Here is a 14,434-nt window from a genome sequence, read left to right on the forward strand (position 1 = left end):
ATGCATGCTCCAGTCCTGGCCTCCCGTCTCCCTGTGTCTCCAGCAGTTACCATCCTCCAGGACTCCCAGGGGCCCTGGCCTGGCTCCCACCAAGACAATGCTGGGTCCACAGAAGCCTGTGTGTTGCTGAGGGAGCAACCCCTCAAAGAGAAAATGTGTGTGTTAGCATGTGTGTGGCATGAACTTATGCAAAAACCATTGCACAGTCTCTTGCTGCTCTCCCCTCGAGTTCAGCTGCTGATGAAGGGGGAGGAGGAGGAGAGGAGAGCTGTGGGTGTCCACCACCAGCTGCTCTTAAATCCTGCCAGGGCAGGTAGGGTCAGTGTGATTCAGCTTGTCCCTGAGAGGTGCAGAGAGGACTCTTCCTGTTCCTTTGCAGCTGAAGGATGATGGCTGAGCCCTGGCAGGCCCTAAGGCTCCTGCTGGCCATTCTATTGACTCTGATGACCCTCACCTACCAAGCAAGGAAGAAAACCTTTCTAAGTGTCCATGAAGTGACGGCAGTAGAAAACTATGCGAAGGACACCTTGCAATGGATCACCGACCAGTACAACAAGGAAAGTGATGACAAGTACCACTTCAGGATCTTCCGAGTCCTGAAAGTCCAGAGGCGGGTGAGTGTATGACTTCCCGCCTCTCCCCAGGCCTGATACGCCCACATCAGGCGGCCACTGGTGTCAGGAATAGTCCCACTCAAGGGAAATTCAACCTTGCTTCGTTTGAAGTGAGCACTTTAAGAGAAGCATAAATTCACTAGGGTGAATGAAGTTACGGCACTTAAACGAAACCCAGGGCCAGGGATCCTCAGAACATTACATCCCAAAGGCCAAATCTGCCTGCTGCCCACTTTTGTAAGTCGTGTTCTTGTGACTCAGCCATGCGCGTGAGTGTGCTTTGTCTGCCACTGCTTGTTGCTGCCACACTCACGCTGAACTGAGTAGTTACAGAGACCGCATGGCCAAGAAAACCTACAATGTTTACGATGCAGTCCTTTACAGACCCCTATCCAGAACCACTAGCGTCACTTGTGTTATCCAAGGGATAGATTTGCCCAAGGGGAAAGATCATGTTTCTGATGGTTTCTGGTTAATTCTCTTTGAATGACAAAAACAATCATGAGTCAAACAGAAAGAGGAGAGAGGAGCCCGCTAACCTGCCCAGGACCAGGTCCTTGCCCTTGGATGCAGGGTAGCGGAGCTCCCAGGCACAGAAACCACAGACAGGGGAGAAGGAGACACGCTGTACCTCCCCACCACCTGCCGCCCACAGATCACTGACCACCTGGAGTATCACCTGAATGTGGAAATGCAGCGAACCACCTGCCAAAAGCCAGAGACCATGAACTGTGCCCCCCAGGAAGGGGAACTTCACAAGGTATTGGGTAAAAGCACTTTAACTTAGACAGAAGTCCTTTTCAGTGAGGTTTTTCTGTGGCTTTAGAATGAGTTGGGAAGAATTAATTGGAATTTACTCAAGCTGGCTTGAAAGAATGCATGGGTAACACCTCCTTTCTCAGAGGGGAAAAGCAAAGGTGGAGATGGCTGGGATGCTGCTCCTTTGTTGCTGGAAGGAGTGTGAGGAGGCTGAACGTATCCAGAGAGAGGAGTTGAGGTGGCTGAGCTGCAGGGGCACACTCTGGGGTGAGGGAAGCAGACAATTCTTAATATTTGAGCAGCCTGTGGGAGGGACCTGGCAGGTGCGCTGACTGAATACCTCAGCGTCAACATGACAAGGCTGCGCAAGTGCTGGGCTGCGCAAGTGCTGGGCTGCTGTCCTCTCTCATTTCATCCAGCTGTGTTCATCCAGGGGGAGAAGGAGGGGAGGAAACAAGTTCGGAAATGATTTGACTGGGTGAGGGGCACAAACTTGCATGCATGTGCTCTGCTGGGAAGCCACCACCCCCGAAGGCAGCTCCAGCTCCAAAAGGCCTTCTTCCCACACGGCACTGGCCCATCTGTGCGACAGTAAGCAGATCCCGACCCACACCACCAGCACCACAGTGTGCATGGGCAGAGTGAACCCTGCATACAAAGCGGCCTTGAAGGTTGCCAATCCTATGTGCCCTGCAAATCTCCTGACTTTACCCAAACAAATGAAAACGAGGCTGCCTGGATGTCCCGCTCTGCCTGGCGTGGCCCTGATCTATGCCTAACTTCTCAGTGCAATCATTCATAGCATCCCCTGTTGCTTACAAATGTCTCCTGGTTAGGTTCATAAATTATATGATCAGCCTAGTTATAATGGCCTGGGTGTCCTCAACACAGAAATGTGATCCTCCCTGAGCTCCCGCTGCACTTTTTACGTCTTTTAGTTCTTCAAGATCTAACAAGGTAGACTTTTTGTTTTTTTCCTGAAGAAGATTGTGAAATCTGCAAAAAGAGTAATTAAAGATAACAGTAAAGTAAAATGAAAGACGATTTTTGACTCGAGAGATTGAATTAGTGGAGTGGGTATTCTGAATGTTATTTTAAGACAAAAGTAAACACTAAAGCCTAGCACCCCTACCCCAGGCTTTCAGATGAAGAGCAACAAAACAAAATTACGCTAAGAAATTATAATTAATAACATGCATAATATGTTTAAAGTATTATTTTTATTATGGAAAAAGGAAGCAAAATAGAGAAGATAAATTTGGGAGAAAATAGGGATAAGTGAGGAGAGAGATGATGCAGTGGACAGATGGATGAAGAAATGAAGCAACGCTGCAAGCATGGAGAGAGAGGAAGCAAAATCAGGAAGTAAAGATGGATGGGTGGATGGAAGGAGGGATAAATGGAAGAATGAAAGGAGATGGATGATGGGTAAATGGAAGGATGGATGGATGGATGGGTTGATGAGTGAACAGATGGGTAAATGGATGAATGGGGGGATGGGTGGAAGGATAAATGGATGGACAAATGGATGGCTGGACATATGGGTAGATGAATGGAGGAGTAAATAGATGGTTGGAAGAATGGGTGGATGAATAAATGGAGTCAAGAGAGGACAAGTAAGGGAAGAAGTGAGTTTTAAAAAATGAGTAAAAATGAAGAGGGAGAAAAGAATCAGCAGTACCCATGGTGAATATGGGCTGCTCAGACACTTTATTTCTAAATATCTCGTTTGATATTTATTATGATTTCAGTCGCTTGATGGTAACATTGCTGGGATCATTCTAGAAAATGCCCTTCTGTTTGTGGTCAGATAGGATTTTAGGGGTGGAGCGGTGGTGGCCTTTTCTTCATTTTCATGTCTTATATCCTCTTCCTTCTCCTTTTAAATTTCACCTTGCATCTTTTAAAATACTGCCTTTGTTTTTTTTGTTTTAGCAAGTCAACTGCTTCTTCTCAGTGTTTGCTATACCCTGGTTTGAACAGTACAAAATTTTGAACAAAACCTGCAGCAGTGACTAGGTGTCCTGGAACATACACCTGTGGCTACTGCATGTGAGAGAATCCTGCAATGAGCAATAATCCTTAAAATAGGCAATAAATGTTTGTCAACATACTCTCTTAAGGTCGTGATTCCACTTTTTTTATTTTTCCTTTTAACCAAATTCTTCAGCTCATAGTAATAATCTGAAACTCTGCTGGGCCAGGGCAGTTTGGGGGTCCAAATGAGGTGATCTATATTATTCCTGACCTTATCACCTATGCCTTCATGGTAGCAGAACTTCAATTTCATTATCACATCAGGCAAGATTTTAAGATTCTTTAGATTTTAAAATAGTATGGAGAAAATGAGAAGCAGAATAAGGAGAGGGAAGAAGCTCAAAGCAACTGAACAGTCAAGAGGTATTTGCAAGTATGGCCTATGATGGCACCTCTGAGGGGCCCAGTGAAGATCACCCTCTCTCCTTGCCTGAAACGCGAAATAAGAAGAAATCACACAAAGAACTAAGAAAGACAAGGCCTTTGCTACTGATGCGATAACCAGGTGGAGAGATGTGCCTTACTTTTGCAGGCAAGTGCACTTTCTAATTGCAAACTCCAGAATTAGACTTCTGCCCCTTTGCACGAGCAACACTGGACCAAACTAGGTCTGTCTATGAACAAATTCCTCTCCTGGAGGAGCAAAGAGATATATGTGCTCCCCATGTGAAGAAGGCGGACCTGGTGACAATGCCCAGTTCATTCTTCCCAAACAGACCTGTCAGATTCATCCCACCAGGAGAGGAAGTCCCAAGGACAGGGAGAAGCCAGGAGTACTCTGTTCAAGGGGCTTTCTTTCCACAGAGGGCACAGCAGCCATGGGAGGAAGCATCCCCCAACTCCATAGCCTGATTCAAGATCTCAGATGATGTTGCCCGGCTCACCCCACTCCACTTCCTCCTCCATGTGGTCGCAGGGAGGCTGCCAGCAGCTCAATGGGTTAGGTGTGTCCTCCTTCATGTCCAGTAAGAAAGAGAGGAACATCTTGTTCCCAAGAGCTCAAGCAAAAGCCCTGGGTTTAATACCACAGGCGAGGTCTAGGGACACCATAGCATGCGCACGCGTGCACACACACACACACACACACACACAAACACACACGGCATTCATCTCCTTGCGGGGAGAGGGAGTTGGGGTATTTATCCAACAGTTCAGTTCCCGTCAGTATTGGCTCTTAGGGGGCATAAATTCCCTAGTACCTCTGGCCTGCGGCAGCTCCAGGGCAGAGTAAGCAGCAGAGACAGTGCACAGGTAAAGGGGCACAGGGTCTGGCATCTGGAAGTCAAGCTGATACACACAGAAAGTGAGAGATTTGAGAGATTATAGGCAGAGCACCGACAGGAGAGCTCTTGCACGTGTGAACTGTCAGCTGAGATGCACGTCAGCAACACCAAGTCTCACCAAGATGGGGCTGGCTTTGAAAGAACAAATCATTTTTTTTTGGCTTTTACTCTCACTATTGAAGTGCTAGAATGCCCAGGACCCTGTTTCAGTAGGGAGCCCAGGTGGGGTTTCCCTCCGCTAACTGCCTGGGATGATGCTAACCTACAATGTCTTCATCTTTAACTGAGAACAACAGCACCTACTCCTTGAGGCAGTTGCAAAGATTGATGATGATAATGCATATACATTGCTTAACACAGTGCCTACCACGAAGCAGGCATTCAAATACATATTAATCATTAGTGGGAACTCTGACAGTGGCAGTGGTAGTAATTTAATACTAGTCAACATTCAACACTTTTCTGACATTTTTGGCTATGGTGTCCCCAAAGCAGGCATTATTATTTCTGGGGAGATTAAAAAGAGAAAGTGGAAATTTGTGCCCATTAATCTCTTGGATTTCTCAGCTAATGTTGTGGGGCTTTCTTTGAAGTTTTTTAAAAAATTAGTGTATATTTCCAAGAAGTTACAAAGGTAGTACAGAGAAGTCCCCTGTGTCCTTCCTGTAGTTTCCCCTAATGGTTATCTCTTATCACATCATAGAAAAATATCACAATTAGGAAGCCATCATTGGTACTGTGTGTGTGTCATTGAGTCACATGCGTACATTTGTGTAACCAGCACCACGCTCAAGACACGGCACTGCTCCATCACCAGAGAGTTCTGCTGTGCTGCCTCCCTGTACTCAACCAGGGCCTGGGTGCCCACTGCTGTCTCGATGCTGGCTCAGGCTCACCCTTCCTGTTTGCCAGTTATGAAAGCAAGGTGGGCAGGGGGTGGTGGTGGGAGAGTTCACTTTAAAAAATTCAAAGTAATGCCACAAAGTTTGGTAAAACATTATAAAAAGAATAGAGTGTCCATACGAAATTGTATTTAAAGAGATAGAAATACACATTGGGTACAGCGTGCACGGCTCAGGTAAGAGGTGCGCCAAAATCTCAGAAATCACCACGAAAGAAGGTATCTATGTAACCAAACAGCACCTGTTCCCCAAAAACCTGTTGAAATAAAATAATAATAATAACAATAACAATAATAAGAGATGACTAAAGTTGGAAAGCAAAAAAAAGATAGAAATAGTACAATTAGACCGTATAAATAAAAGGTGTTCAAAAAGTAAGAACTTAAGAGATTGAACAAAATTTAAATTGACAGGTAAGTAACATTAGAAAAACAAATTAGGTAAAAAACAAAAAATGTTTAAAAGTCTTGAGCAAAAAATAGCTAAAGGCTAAACATAAGCACATCCTATTACCCACTAACTCTTAGGCATATATCCAATAGAAACACATGCATGTGGCCAGGCACAGTGACTCACGCCTGTAATCCCAGCACTTTGGGAGGCCGAGGCGGGTGGATTGCCTGAGGTCAGGTATTCAAGACCAGCTTGGCCAAAATGGTGAAACCTCATCTCTACTAAAAATACAAAAAAAAATTAGCTGGGCATGGCAGCGGGCACCTGTAATCCTAGTTACTTGGGAGGCTGAGGCAGGAGAATCCCTTGAACCCAGGAGGCAGAGGTTGCAGTGAGCCAAGATCGTGCCACTGCACTCCAGCCTGGGCAACAAGAGCAAAACTCTGTCTCACAAAAAAAAAAAAAAAAAAGAAAAAAGAAAGAAAGAAAGAAAAGAAAAGCAGCACATGTAATGTGTCTAGCATTAGACAGGTACATGCATGCTTGTTAATAGCTATTGTTCTTAGAAGCTGAAAACGACCCAAAAGTACATTATCAGTACAATAAATTGTGGTATATTTACACAATGGAATTCTATACAATAATGAAAGTGAACTATACACAAGACAACACAGATGTATTGAATTCAAGAAGCAGAAACAAAAGAATATACATTGTATGATTCCATTTCTAAAAATGCAACCAACAAGCTGTGTTAAGCTAGGATGTTAGAATCTCGACAGAGGCTGCCTTTGGAGGCTCTTCATCTATAAAGTGGAGGAAAAGTTGCTATTTCATAGGGTGGTCATGATGATCAATGGGACAATGTGGGCAGCAGACCAGTGTTGGTCACCTAGTCAGCCCTCAATTAGCTTAGATTTGCAGGTCTGGGTGCTTTCTGGCCTTTTTGTTTTTGTGATGTTTGTGGGGAGGTTGTTTTTGCACAGGAATTTCACCTCCTTTAATTCTCTTCCTCCATCCTCTCTTCTCCCTCAGGTCTTGCTGTCAAGTTTGAGGTTCTTGCTCTGTGTTTATTCTTTCTCTTTAGCAATACTCCCTCAAGTTGCCATTATTTCCGAAAAGCCATAGAGAGGTGGGGTGGTGTAGAAAGAATGGTGAGGTTTCAAGCCGGGCATGGTGGTTCACGCCTGTAATCCCAGCACTTTGGAAGGCAGAGGTGGGCGGATCACGAGGTCAGGAGATCAAGACCATCCTGGCTAACACAGTGAAACCCTATCTCTACTAAAAATACAAAATATTAGCTGGGCGGGCTAATGGTGGTGAGTGCCTGTAGTCCCAGCTACTCGGGAGGCTGAGGCAGGAGAATGGCGTGAACCCAGGAGGCGCAGCTTGCAGTGAGCAGAGATCACACCATGCACTCCAGCCTGGGCAACAGAGGGAGGCTCCATCTCTTTGAAAAAGAAAGAATGATGAGGTTTCCCCAATGATTATGAACATTCTGTTCTAATTACACAAGCTGGGTGGGCATGGTGGCTCACGCCTGTAATCCCAACACTTTGGGAGACTGAGGCAGGAGGATCATTTGAGCCCAGGAGTTCATGACCAGCCTAGGCAGCAAAGGGAGATATTGTCTCTACAAAAAGAAGTGTTTTAAAAAGTTAGCTGGATGGCCGGGCGTGGTGGCTCATGCCCGTAATCCCAGCACTTTGGGAGGCTGAAGTGGGCAGATCACAAGGTCAGGAGATGGAGACCATGCTGGCTAACACAGTGAAACCCCGTCTCTACTAAAAATACAAAAAATTAGCCAAGCATGGCGGCAGGCACCTGTAGTCCCAGCTACTTGGGAGACAGGCAGGAGAATGGCGTCAACCCAGGAGGCGGAGGTTGCGGTGAGCCGAGATCGCGCCACTGCACTCCAGCCTAGGCGACAGAGCGAGACTCCATCTCAAAAAAAAAAAAAAATTAGCTGGACATAGCGGTGTGCTACTGTAGTCTCAGCTACTTGGGAGGCTAAGGTGAAAGGATCACTTGAGCCCGGGGAAGTCGAGACTTCAGTGAACTGTGATTGTGCCACTTCTCTCCAGCCTGGACAACAGAGCAAGACTGTGTCTCAAAAAAAAAAAAAAAAAAGACAGAAAGAAAAGATTGTACCAACTCCTGAAGACCACTGAAAGTGTGTGTGAGTGAGTGTGCATGTGTTTGACATGTATGAGTGAGTGGGTGGGCGGGTGGATGAGTGTGTGAGGCTGTTAAAGTGGGTGTGCCTGTGTGTGAGTGGTGAGAGTGTGAGGGTGTCGTGAGTGTGAGCGTTGTGTATGGGGGTTGTGAAGGTGTGTGCATGTGTGCATGCGTGTACAATCATGTGTGTGTGCATGTGTGTGTGTGCATGTGTAATGAGACCCCAATGAGGGAGACATGATCCTTTACAGTTTAATAATAGCCAGTGCACAACTCAATCGTCTGAGCCCTCATCCAAGGTTTCTGGTCACATGCTCAGGCCTCCAGACAGGAATTGTTCCAGAGCTGGAAATAGTTTATCCAGGGCACGGTGTATATCAAAGACTCGCAAATTAAACTCTGTGGAAGAAGAAAGAAAACAGACTTTGGGGGAAGTATTTTTCAAAGGCGAGCAACAGGCGCCTGTTCCCCAGGTCTGTCCCTGTGGGGACATGAACCCCATCGGCAGAGAGGGGAGCTGCCCACAGTCAAGGGTAGAAACAGAAAGGAGGGCCAGTCTGCAACAGGAATGTCACCCTGTCTTCCCCCTACCCAGCCACTTGGGACCCACAGCAGGTGCAGCTGGAGCCTGCGGCCTGGCAGGACCCTGTGATATGGACCAGGCAGGCCAGCAAGGAGCAATAGCATCGTCCCCTTCTCCTGCACCTCCCTAGGCATGGGGGAGCCACTTGTATCTGCCAGCTTTCAAGGGATGCCACTGACGGACCAGGAAAAATAGGAGGGAACAAGGAGGAAATTGGACAATGCTTAGAGACCTGGAGAGGGAGAGAGAAGACAGAAGAAGGACCCCAAGGAAAGGCAAACACTACTTTCACACAGAGGGTCTGGGGAGCGGGCCAGGTTGGAGACAGGTCCAGGCAACTAGAGGCCTGGGTGCAGGGCTGTACCAGCCCAAATATAAAATCTCCCTCTTTCCCCCTTAGGAGGTGCCAGGCAGCTCCGGGGCTGGGCCCCAGCTGGCCCCAATCCACTTAAGTGGAAAAACTGCCAACTTCTAGCTGCTGCTTTTTAAAATGTTCACTTCACAAGTCCCTTTGGGATGACTCCTACTACACACCTTTCTCAGCTTCTTGCTTTGCAGGGGACAGGAAGAATTAATCGTGTCATTCCTCTTGCATTTGGTCCGGCCAATCTTCACGGTGACTATATACTCCACTCCTGTCGTCAGCTGCAGAGAATCAGTTGTGCTGTTAGTGTGGACTCCAAGCATCCAGTGGATGAACCTCTCCTGGAGAAGCTAGGACTGACAGTAAAGCCCCCAGAGCCATAGTCCTTGTTCCCAGAGCTTACCCACCAAAAGCAGGGCTCCCTTCTCCCTACTTCTGGCTGGAGGGAGGGCAATGGCAGCCAGAGCCCCTGGTCATAGGTTTGTTTGCTGCAGCAGCCACAGAAAGCTTCTCACCTGCCTCCTTTCCATCCTCAGGACAGAAGAGGTAACATGAAGCTGGGTTGCCTGGCCACCACAGGCCACTCCCAGGCTGGCTCATGTGGCCTTCATAATGCAACAGAGTCAGCATCTTGTCCCCACCCTCCCAGTCCCTTCTGCCACTTCCTGTCTCCCTACTATCCTTCCTGACCAACCTAGCGGAAGGCAGCTTAGCAATACAGTTAAAAACAGTTTTGAAATCAAATTGATTTGGGGTACGCACTTTCCATTTACTGACTGACCTTGAGCAAGCTACTTAGCATCCTCAGCTTTTCCACTTACAAAGTACAAATCAGTTGTGCCTGCTCATGGAGTTGTTATGTGGGCTAAATGGAAGCATGCATTTCCCTTAATGCATAAAATACATTTTAAATATTTTCGTAATTATAAATTATTAAATGTTTTAGCAAAGTGTCTGCAGCATTACTTTGAAGCAGATTCGGTGTTAGGAGAGTGACAGAACACAAAATCTGGCTTTATCCCCTGCAGACTCTGTCACCATGGGGGAGTCCCTCCATTTTCCTGAGCCTCAGTTTCCTCATCTAGGAAACAAGGAGAATAATGCCAGCTTCCTATTAGCGTGTACAGAAATGAAGGAAGGAGGCATGGTGGGTACACGAGCCACGGAGAACACACGCCAGGGATTTCCCCATGGCTCTTTCACTTGTGATCAAGTGTGAGGCCATGAACCCTACAGGGGTTGGAGCCTGGAAAAGCCCTTGTGGGCAGGGAGGTCCTACTCCCAGAAGGGAGACTCTAACAGAGAGCTTGGGGGTTACAGTTCCCTGTCCGGTTCTGAGCTGGATTCCCTGAGTAGATGTGCGGATTAGTGGATCTTCACCAGTGCAGGAGCTCTGGGAAGCTCCCTGCTGCCTTGCCCCGTCACTGTTGGTCAAGCCCATCGAGAGGGCTTGGTCGTCTCTGGGGTAGTGACTGACGCAGAGAGTGCCCACACTGCTCCTGGGAGGAAGACACCCTTAGCAAATACTGGGACAGGGCAGCAGGGGGGCTAGGCCTGAGGGCAGTACCAGGCTCCCAGCACCCAAGCATGCAGGGGCCATCCACGCATGGGCATTTGCAGGGCTGTACCAGGCATGGTCACACTGACTTTCAGCACGCTCAGAATGTAAGAAAAAACTAAACCACCAGTCATCACTGTAAGTGATGTTCCAGTGTGCAAAGAGTTATTCATTATTAGACTTATTTGTTTGATAATGACAGGAGTAGTAGTAATAACGGCAAAGATTTTTACAAGTGCTATTAGATGTTGGCACTGTGATAAGTACTTCCCTCCTATTCTGAGCCACTTCGCAGGTGAAGAAACTGAGGCCTGGAGAGTCTGGATGTCACTTGACCAAGAGCCTCAATCAGAAGGAGCTGGGCATGAAGCCCCAGAGGCACCTGACAGCCCTCCATGCCTGCCCTTGTTCCCTCTGTGAGGTGTAAGGACAGACACAATCGTCTGGGTGCGGAGGTGCCCAGAGGCCCATGCCAAGATCCACCCGGCTACCAGGAGGCATGCCTGTTCTGTCTCCTTATCAATATGAATGACATCAAATGCTCATCATTATTCTTTAACAGCTAACTTAATGGTAATTGATTGATTTCACAAGACAAGCCTCCTTGGGGTCTCAACCAAGAGAGGAAGAACCAAGAACCAAATGGACAACATCGCCATCTTTTGGTAGTAGTGCCTCACTGAGCTAGTCCGCGGGACAGTCTGCACTGGGATAAGGATTTGACCTACGCTGACTGGTCCTGCCCACCCTGCACTCCCTCCTTGCGGGTTCTCTCAGTTACAGTTGCCTTACTCTCTGGCCAAAGAGCTTTCCCATAGCCAGTTGTGTTTTCTCAAATCCAGCTAATTGAACTAGGACATAGCATTGTTGCTGCCCCAACTTCTACAGTCGGCCCTCTGTACTTATGAGCTCCACATCTGTGGATGCAAACAACTGTGCATCAAAATATTCAGGAAAAAAAATGTATGGTTGCCTCTATACTGAACATTTTTGTCTTGTAATTAATCGCTAAACAGTACAGTATAATAATTATCTACATAGCATTTACACTGTACCAGTTATTATAATTAATCTAGAAATGATTTACCATATGTAGGAAGATGTGCATAGGTTATGTGGAAATGCTATTCCATTTTACACAAGAGACCTGAGAATCCGTGGATGTGGGCATCCTGAGGGGTCCTGGAACCAATTCCACATGGACACCAAGGGTGACTGTATAATTTATTATTCTGACCTTGAGGAAATGTTGGACCAATAAAAATGGTTCCCAAACAACTTTTCTTTCTTCTATTATCCTTCAATTAATATATTTCAGAGAAATTTTATATGTAAAACAGAAGGTGAGGTGATCTGGCTGAACCCTACTTCTCACATCCCCTCCACTTCCAGAATAAACCCTCTCTGTAATGTGAAGTTTGTATAACACAGAAAACCCAGTTTTGAATTTTACAACCCTGGACATTGAAAAAATATTGGGGGCTACAGGCCTACAGAGAATATTTGTATTTTGCCAAATGAGAACTTTAAAGGGAGCAAAATCATCCTTGCTGTCACTCTGGCAGGGTCGAATATCAGAATGAAAGGCAATTCTTCCCAAGGAAAAAGAGTTGGCCGGGCGTGGTGGCTCATACCTGTAACCCCAGCACTTTGGGAGGCCAAGACGGGCAGATCACCTGAGGTTAGGAGTTTGAGACCAGCCTGGCTAACATGGTGAAACACTGTTTCTACTAAAAATACAAAAAATTAGCTAGGCGTGGTGGTGCACACCTGTAATCCCAGCTACTCGGGAGGCTGAGGCAGGACAATCGCTTAAACCCGGGAGGTGGAGGTTGCAGCGAGCCGAGATTATGCCATTACACTCCAACTTGGGCAACAAGAGTGAAACTCCATCTCAAAAAAAGAAAGAAAGAGAGAGAGAGAGAAAGGAAGGAAGGAAGGAAGAGTTTAATCCTCAGTGAACATTTTTGTTTCTAAGTGTAATGGAGTTAGAGTTCGTGCCAGTCCTTAGAAAAGAATTTTAGAAGCATGGCTGAGGACATTCTGGGATGTGAACAACTCTACAATGGACCCACTACAAGTGAAAATGTTCCCCACTCAGGACCTCACAGAGAACCACTGCTCGGTTGTTTCAGGAGCCACCCCAGAATCCTCATGTGTCTGAAAGGGCAAGGGCAAGAACGGGGCCTGCTGATGTCTGGGAAGAGCAAGGTACAAACCTGCATCTGACTTCGAATTAGCTTCTGAACTCGATATAAGTAGGTGTCGTTGCTGGCATTGTTGTAGGATTGAATGAAGAAGTTAAGCGTTGAATTCATGTTCTTCTTGCTCATAGGCTTCTCCTGGAAGCCCTCCCACCTTTGGAAGTGACCCAGCTTGGCCGACAGGACCAGGGCAATCAGCAGCAGCAGGGGGTTTCTCCAGCATCTGATCCCCATGTCTACAGCCTCGGGAACCTTCTTCCCAACTGCACCTTCCAGGGTGTGGTGGTGCCAGGCAGTAGCTCACTCGTTCTCCCACGGTGACCCTCACCAACATAGGCTTTCCTGGGGGATGGCCTGCCTGCATTTAAACAGAGATTCAAACTGAACCTTGTCACTCACTTTCCAGTCAGTTCATTTTCTACCCATTTACACCACCCATTCAGTTCTTTGGTGATCCAGGCAAGCAAAAATTTTAAACACTTGCCAAGGTGTGCAAGCCCCTCTCCCTGCCTTCACAGGTCTCAGGGAAGAAAGCCCCCAGAACAGCCCCTCCAGTGCTCTGCAATAGGATCTGGGTCATAGAGAAGCATCACTTACGGGAAGGGAGGAGGCCTTATGGAGAAGGTAGTATCTGAACTGAGATATAAGGAAGCAGTCATATGGAGCAAGAGGTGGTACATTCTTCTTACCTACCTTGGGCTCCAACTGTCTTACCAAGCCACCACCTGTTCCCTGTGCTTCCTTTAGAGACACATTCTCCTTGCTCACCTGTCACCCACCCACCACAGATTTCTGCCTGCGGGATCCCCCTGTACCTGCAGGCCCTGCCCTGGCTTTTGCTACCTGGTTGTGACCCTAGTGGAGCTTTGTGAGGTAATTGCAGCCTCCCTATGAGGGACGAATAAGCTGTGAGCCCCATTTAGAAATTATCCTGCAGACCCCTGAAGATTAGGTGTTACTTACCCCCAAAAGTCCATGAGTGCCCTATTTTAAAAACATTTACTGGCTGGGCACGGTGGCTCATGCCTGTAATCCCAGCATTTTGGGAGGTTGAGGTGGGTGAATCACCAGAGGTCAGGAGTTCGAGATCAGCCTGGCCAACGTGGTAAAATCCCGTCTCTACTAAAAATACAAAATTAGCTGGGTGTGGTGGCATGCACCTACAGTGCCAGTTACTCGAGAGGCTGAGGCAGGAGAATCGCTTGAACCCAGGAGGTGGAGGCTGAAGTGAGCCGGGATGGCGCCGCTGCACTCCAGCCTGGGTGACAGAGTGAGACTCTGTCTCAAAAAAAAAAAAAAAAAAAAAAGAAAAAGATAAAAGGAAAAACAAAAAGCAGCAGAAAAAACACCCTAAATGGAATCCCACCAGAACAAAACATTAGTGGAATAGTTGATGCAATGTGAATAAAATCTGCAGATTAGTTAATAGTATTGTGTGAATGTTGATATTCTAGTTTTCACCGTTGTACTGTGATTGTATAATACGTTAAAATTTGGGGAAGTGGAATGAAGGGTATATGAGAATGCTTTACGCTATTTTTGCAACCTTTGTTTAAGTC

At 46.9% G+C, this 14,434-nt stretch overlaps 2 protein-coding genes across 3 annotated transcripts; one reads left to right on the forward strand and one right to left on the reverse strand.

Moving 5' to 3' along the window:
- Positions 1 to 352: 352 nt before the first annotated feature.
- CST11 (cystatin 11) lies at positions 353 to 3,495 on the forward strand. Of its 2 annotated transcripts, XM_011972307.1 has the most exons (3): positions 353 to 614; positions 1,270 to 1,374; positions 3,309 to 3,494. In XM_011972307.1, the coding sequence occupies exons 1-3, from the start codon at positions 387 to 389 to the stop codon at positions 3,390 to 3,392; spliced, it is 417 nt and encodes a 138-aa protein (XP_011827697.1). In that variant the 5' UTR covers positions 353 to 386; the 3' UTR covers positions 3,393 to 3,494. The 2 variants fall into 2 exon arrangements, with proteins under 2 accessions (XP_011827697.1, XP_011827698.1); XM_011972308.1 differs by lacking the exon at positions 1,270 to 1,374 and having other exon boundaries at positions 3,309 to 3,495.
- Positions 3,496 to 8,404: 4,909 nt separating this feature from the next.
- CSTL1 (cystatin-like 1) lies at positions 8,405 to 13,732 on the reverse strand. The gene is made up of 4 exons (XM_011972309.1): positions 13,565 to 13,732; positions 12,891 to 13,233; positions 9,284 to 9,394; positions 8,405 to 8,565 (listed from the first exon to the last, which is right to left on the reverse strand). Exons 2-4 carry the CDS (start codon positions 13,107 to 13,109, stop codon positions 8,482 to 8,484), a joined length of 414 nt encoding a protein of 137 aa, XP_011827699.1. The 5' UTR covers positions 13,110 to 13,233; positions 13,565 to 13,732; the 3' UTR covers positions 8,405 to 8,481.
- Between the last annotated feature and the right edge of the window lie 702 nt (positions 13,733 to 14,434).

The sequence above is a fragment of the Mandrillus leucophaeus genome, unplaced genomic scaffold (assembly GCF_000951045.1).
Source record: "Mandrillus leucophaeus isolate KB7577 unplaced genomic scaffold, Mleu.le_1.0 Scaffold1285, whole genome shotgun sequence".
NCBI lineage: Eukaryota > Metazoa > Chordata > Mammalia > Primates > Cercopithecidae > Mandrillus > Mandrillus leucophaeus.

Bases quoted from the DNA above. Each gene is read 5' to 3' on its own strand.
- CST11 (XM_011972307.1), top strand. From the start codon at position 387: ATGATGGCTGAGCCCTGGCAGGCCCTAAGGCTCCTGCTGGCCATTCTA. The intron at 615-1,269 runs GTGAGTGTATGA...TGCCGCCCACAG, and splicing joins TCCTGAAAGTCCAGAGGCGG to ATCACTGACCACCTGGAGTA. The intron at 1,375-3,308 runs GTATTGGGTAAA...TTTTTGTTTTAG, and splicing joins AGGAAGGGGAACTTCACAAG to CAAGTCAACTGCTTCTTCTC.
- CSTL1 (XM_011972309.1), bottom strand. From the start codon at position 13,109: ATGGGGATCAGATGCTGGAGAAACCCCCTGCTGCTGCTGATTGCCCTG. The intron at 9,395-12,890 runs GTTTGTACCTTG...GATTCTCTGCAG, and splicing joins TAATTCGAAGTCAGATGCAG to CTGACGACAGGAGTGGAGTA. The intron at 8,566-9,283 runs GTGTGTAGTAGG...CTTCTTCCACAG, and splicing joins AAAGCAAGAAGCTGAGAAAG to AGTTTAATTTGCGAGTCTTT.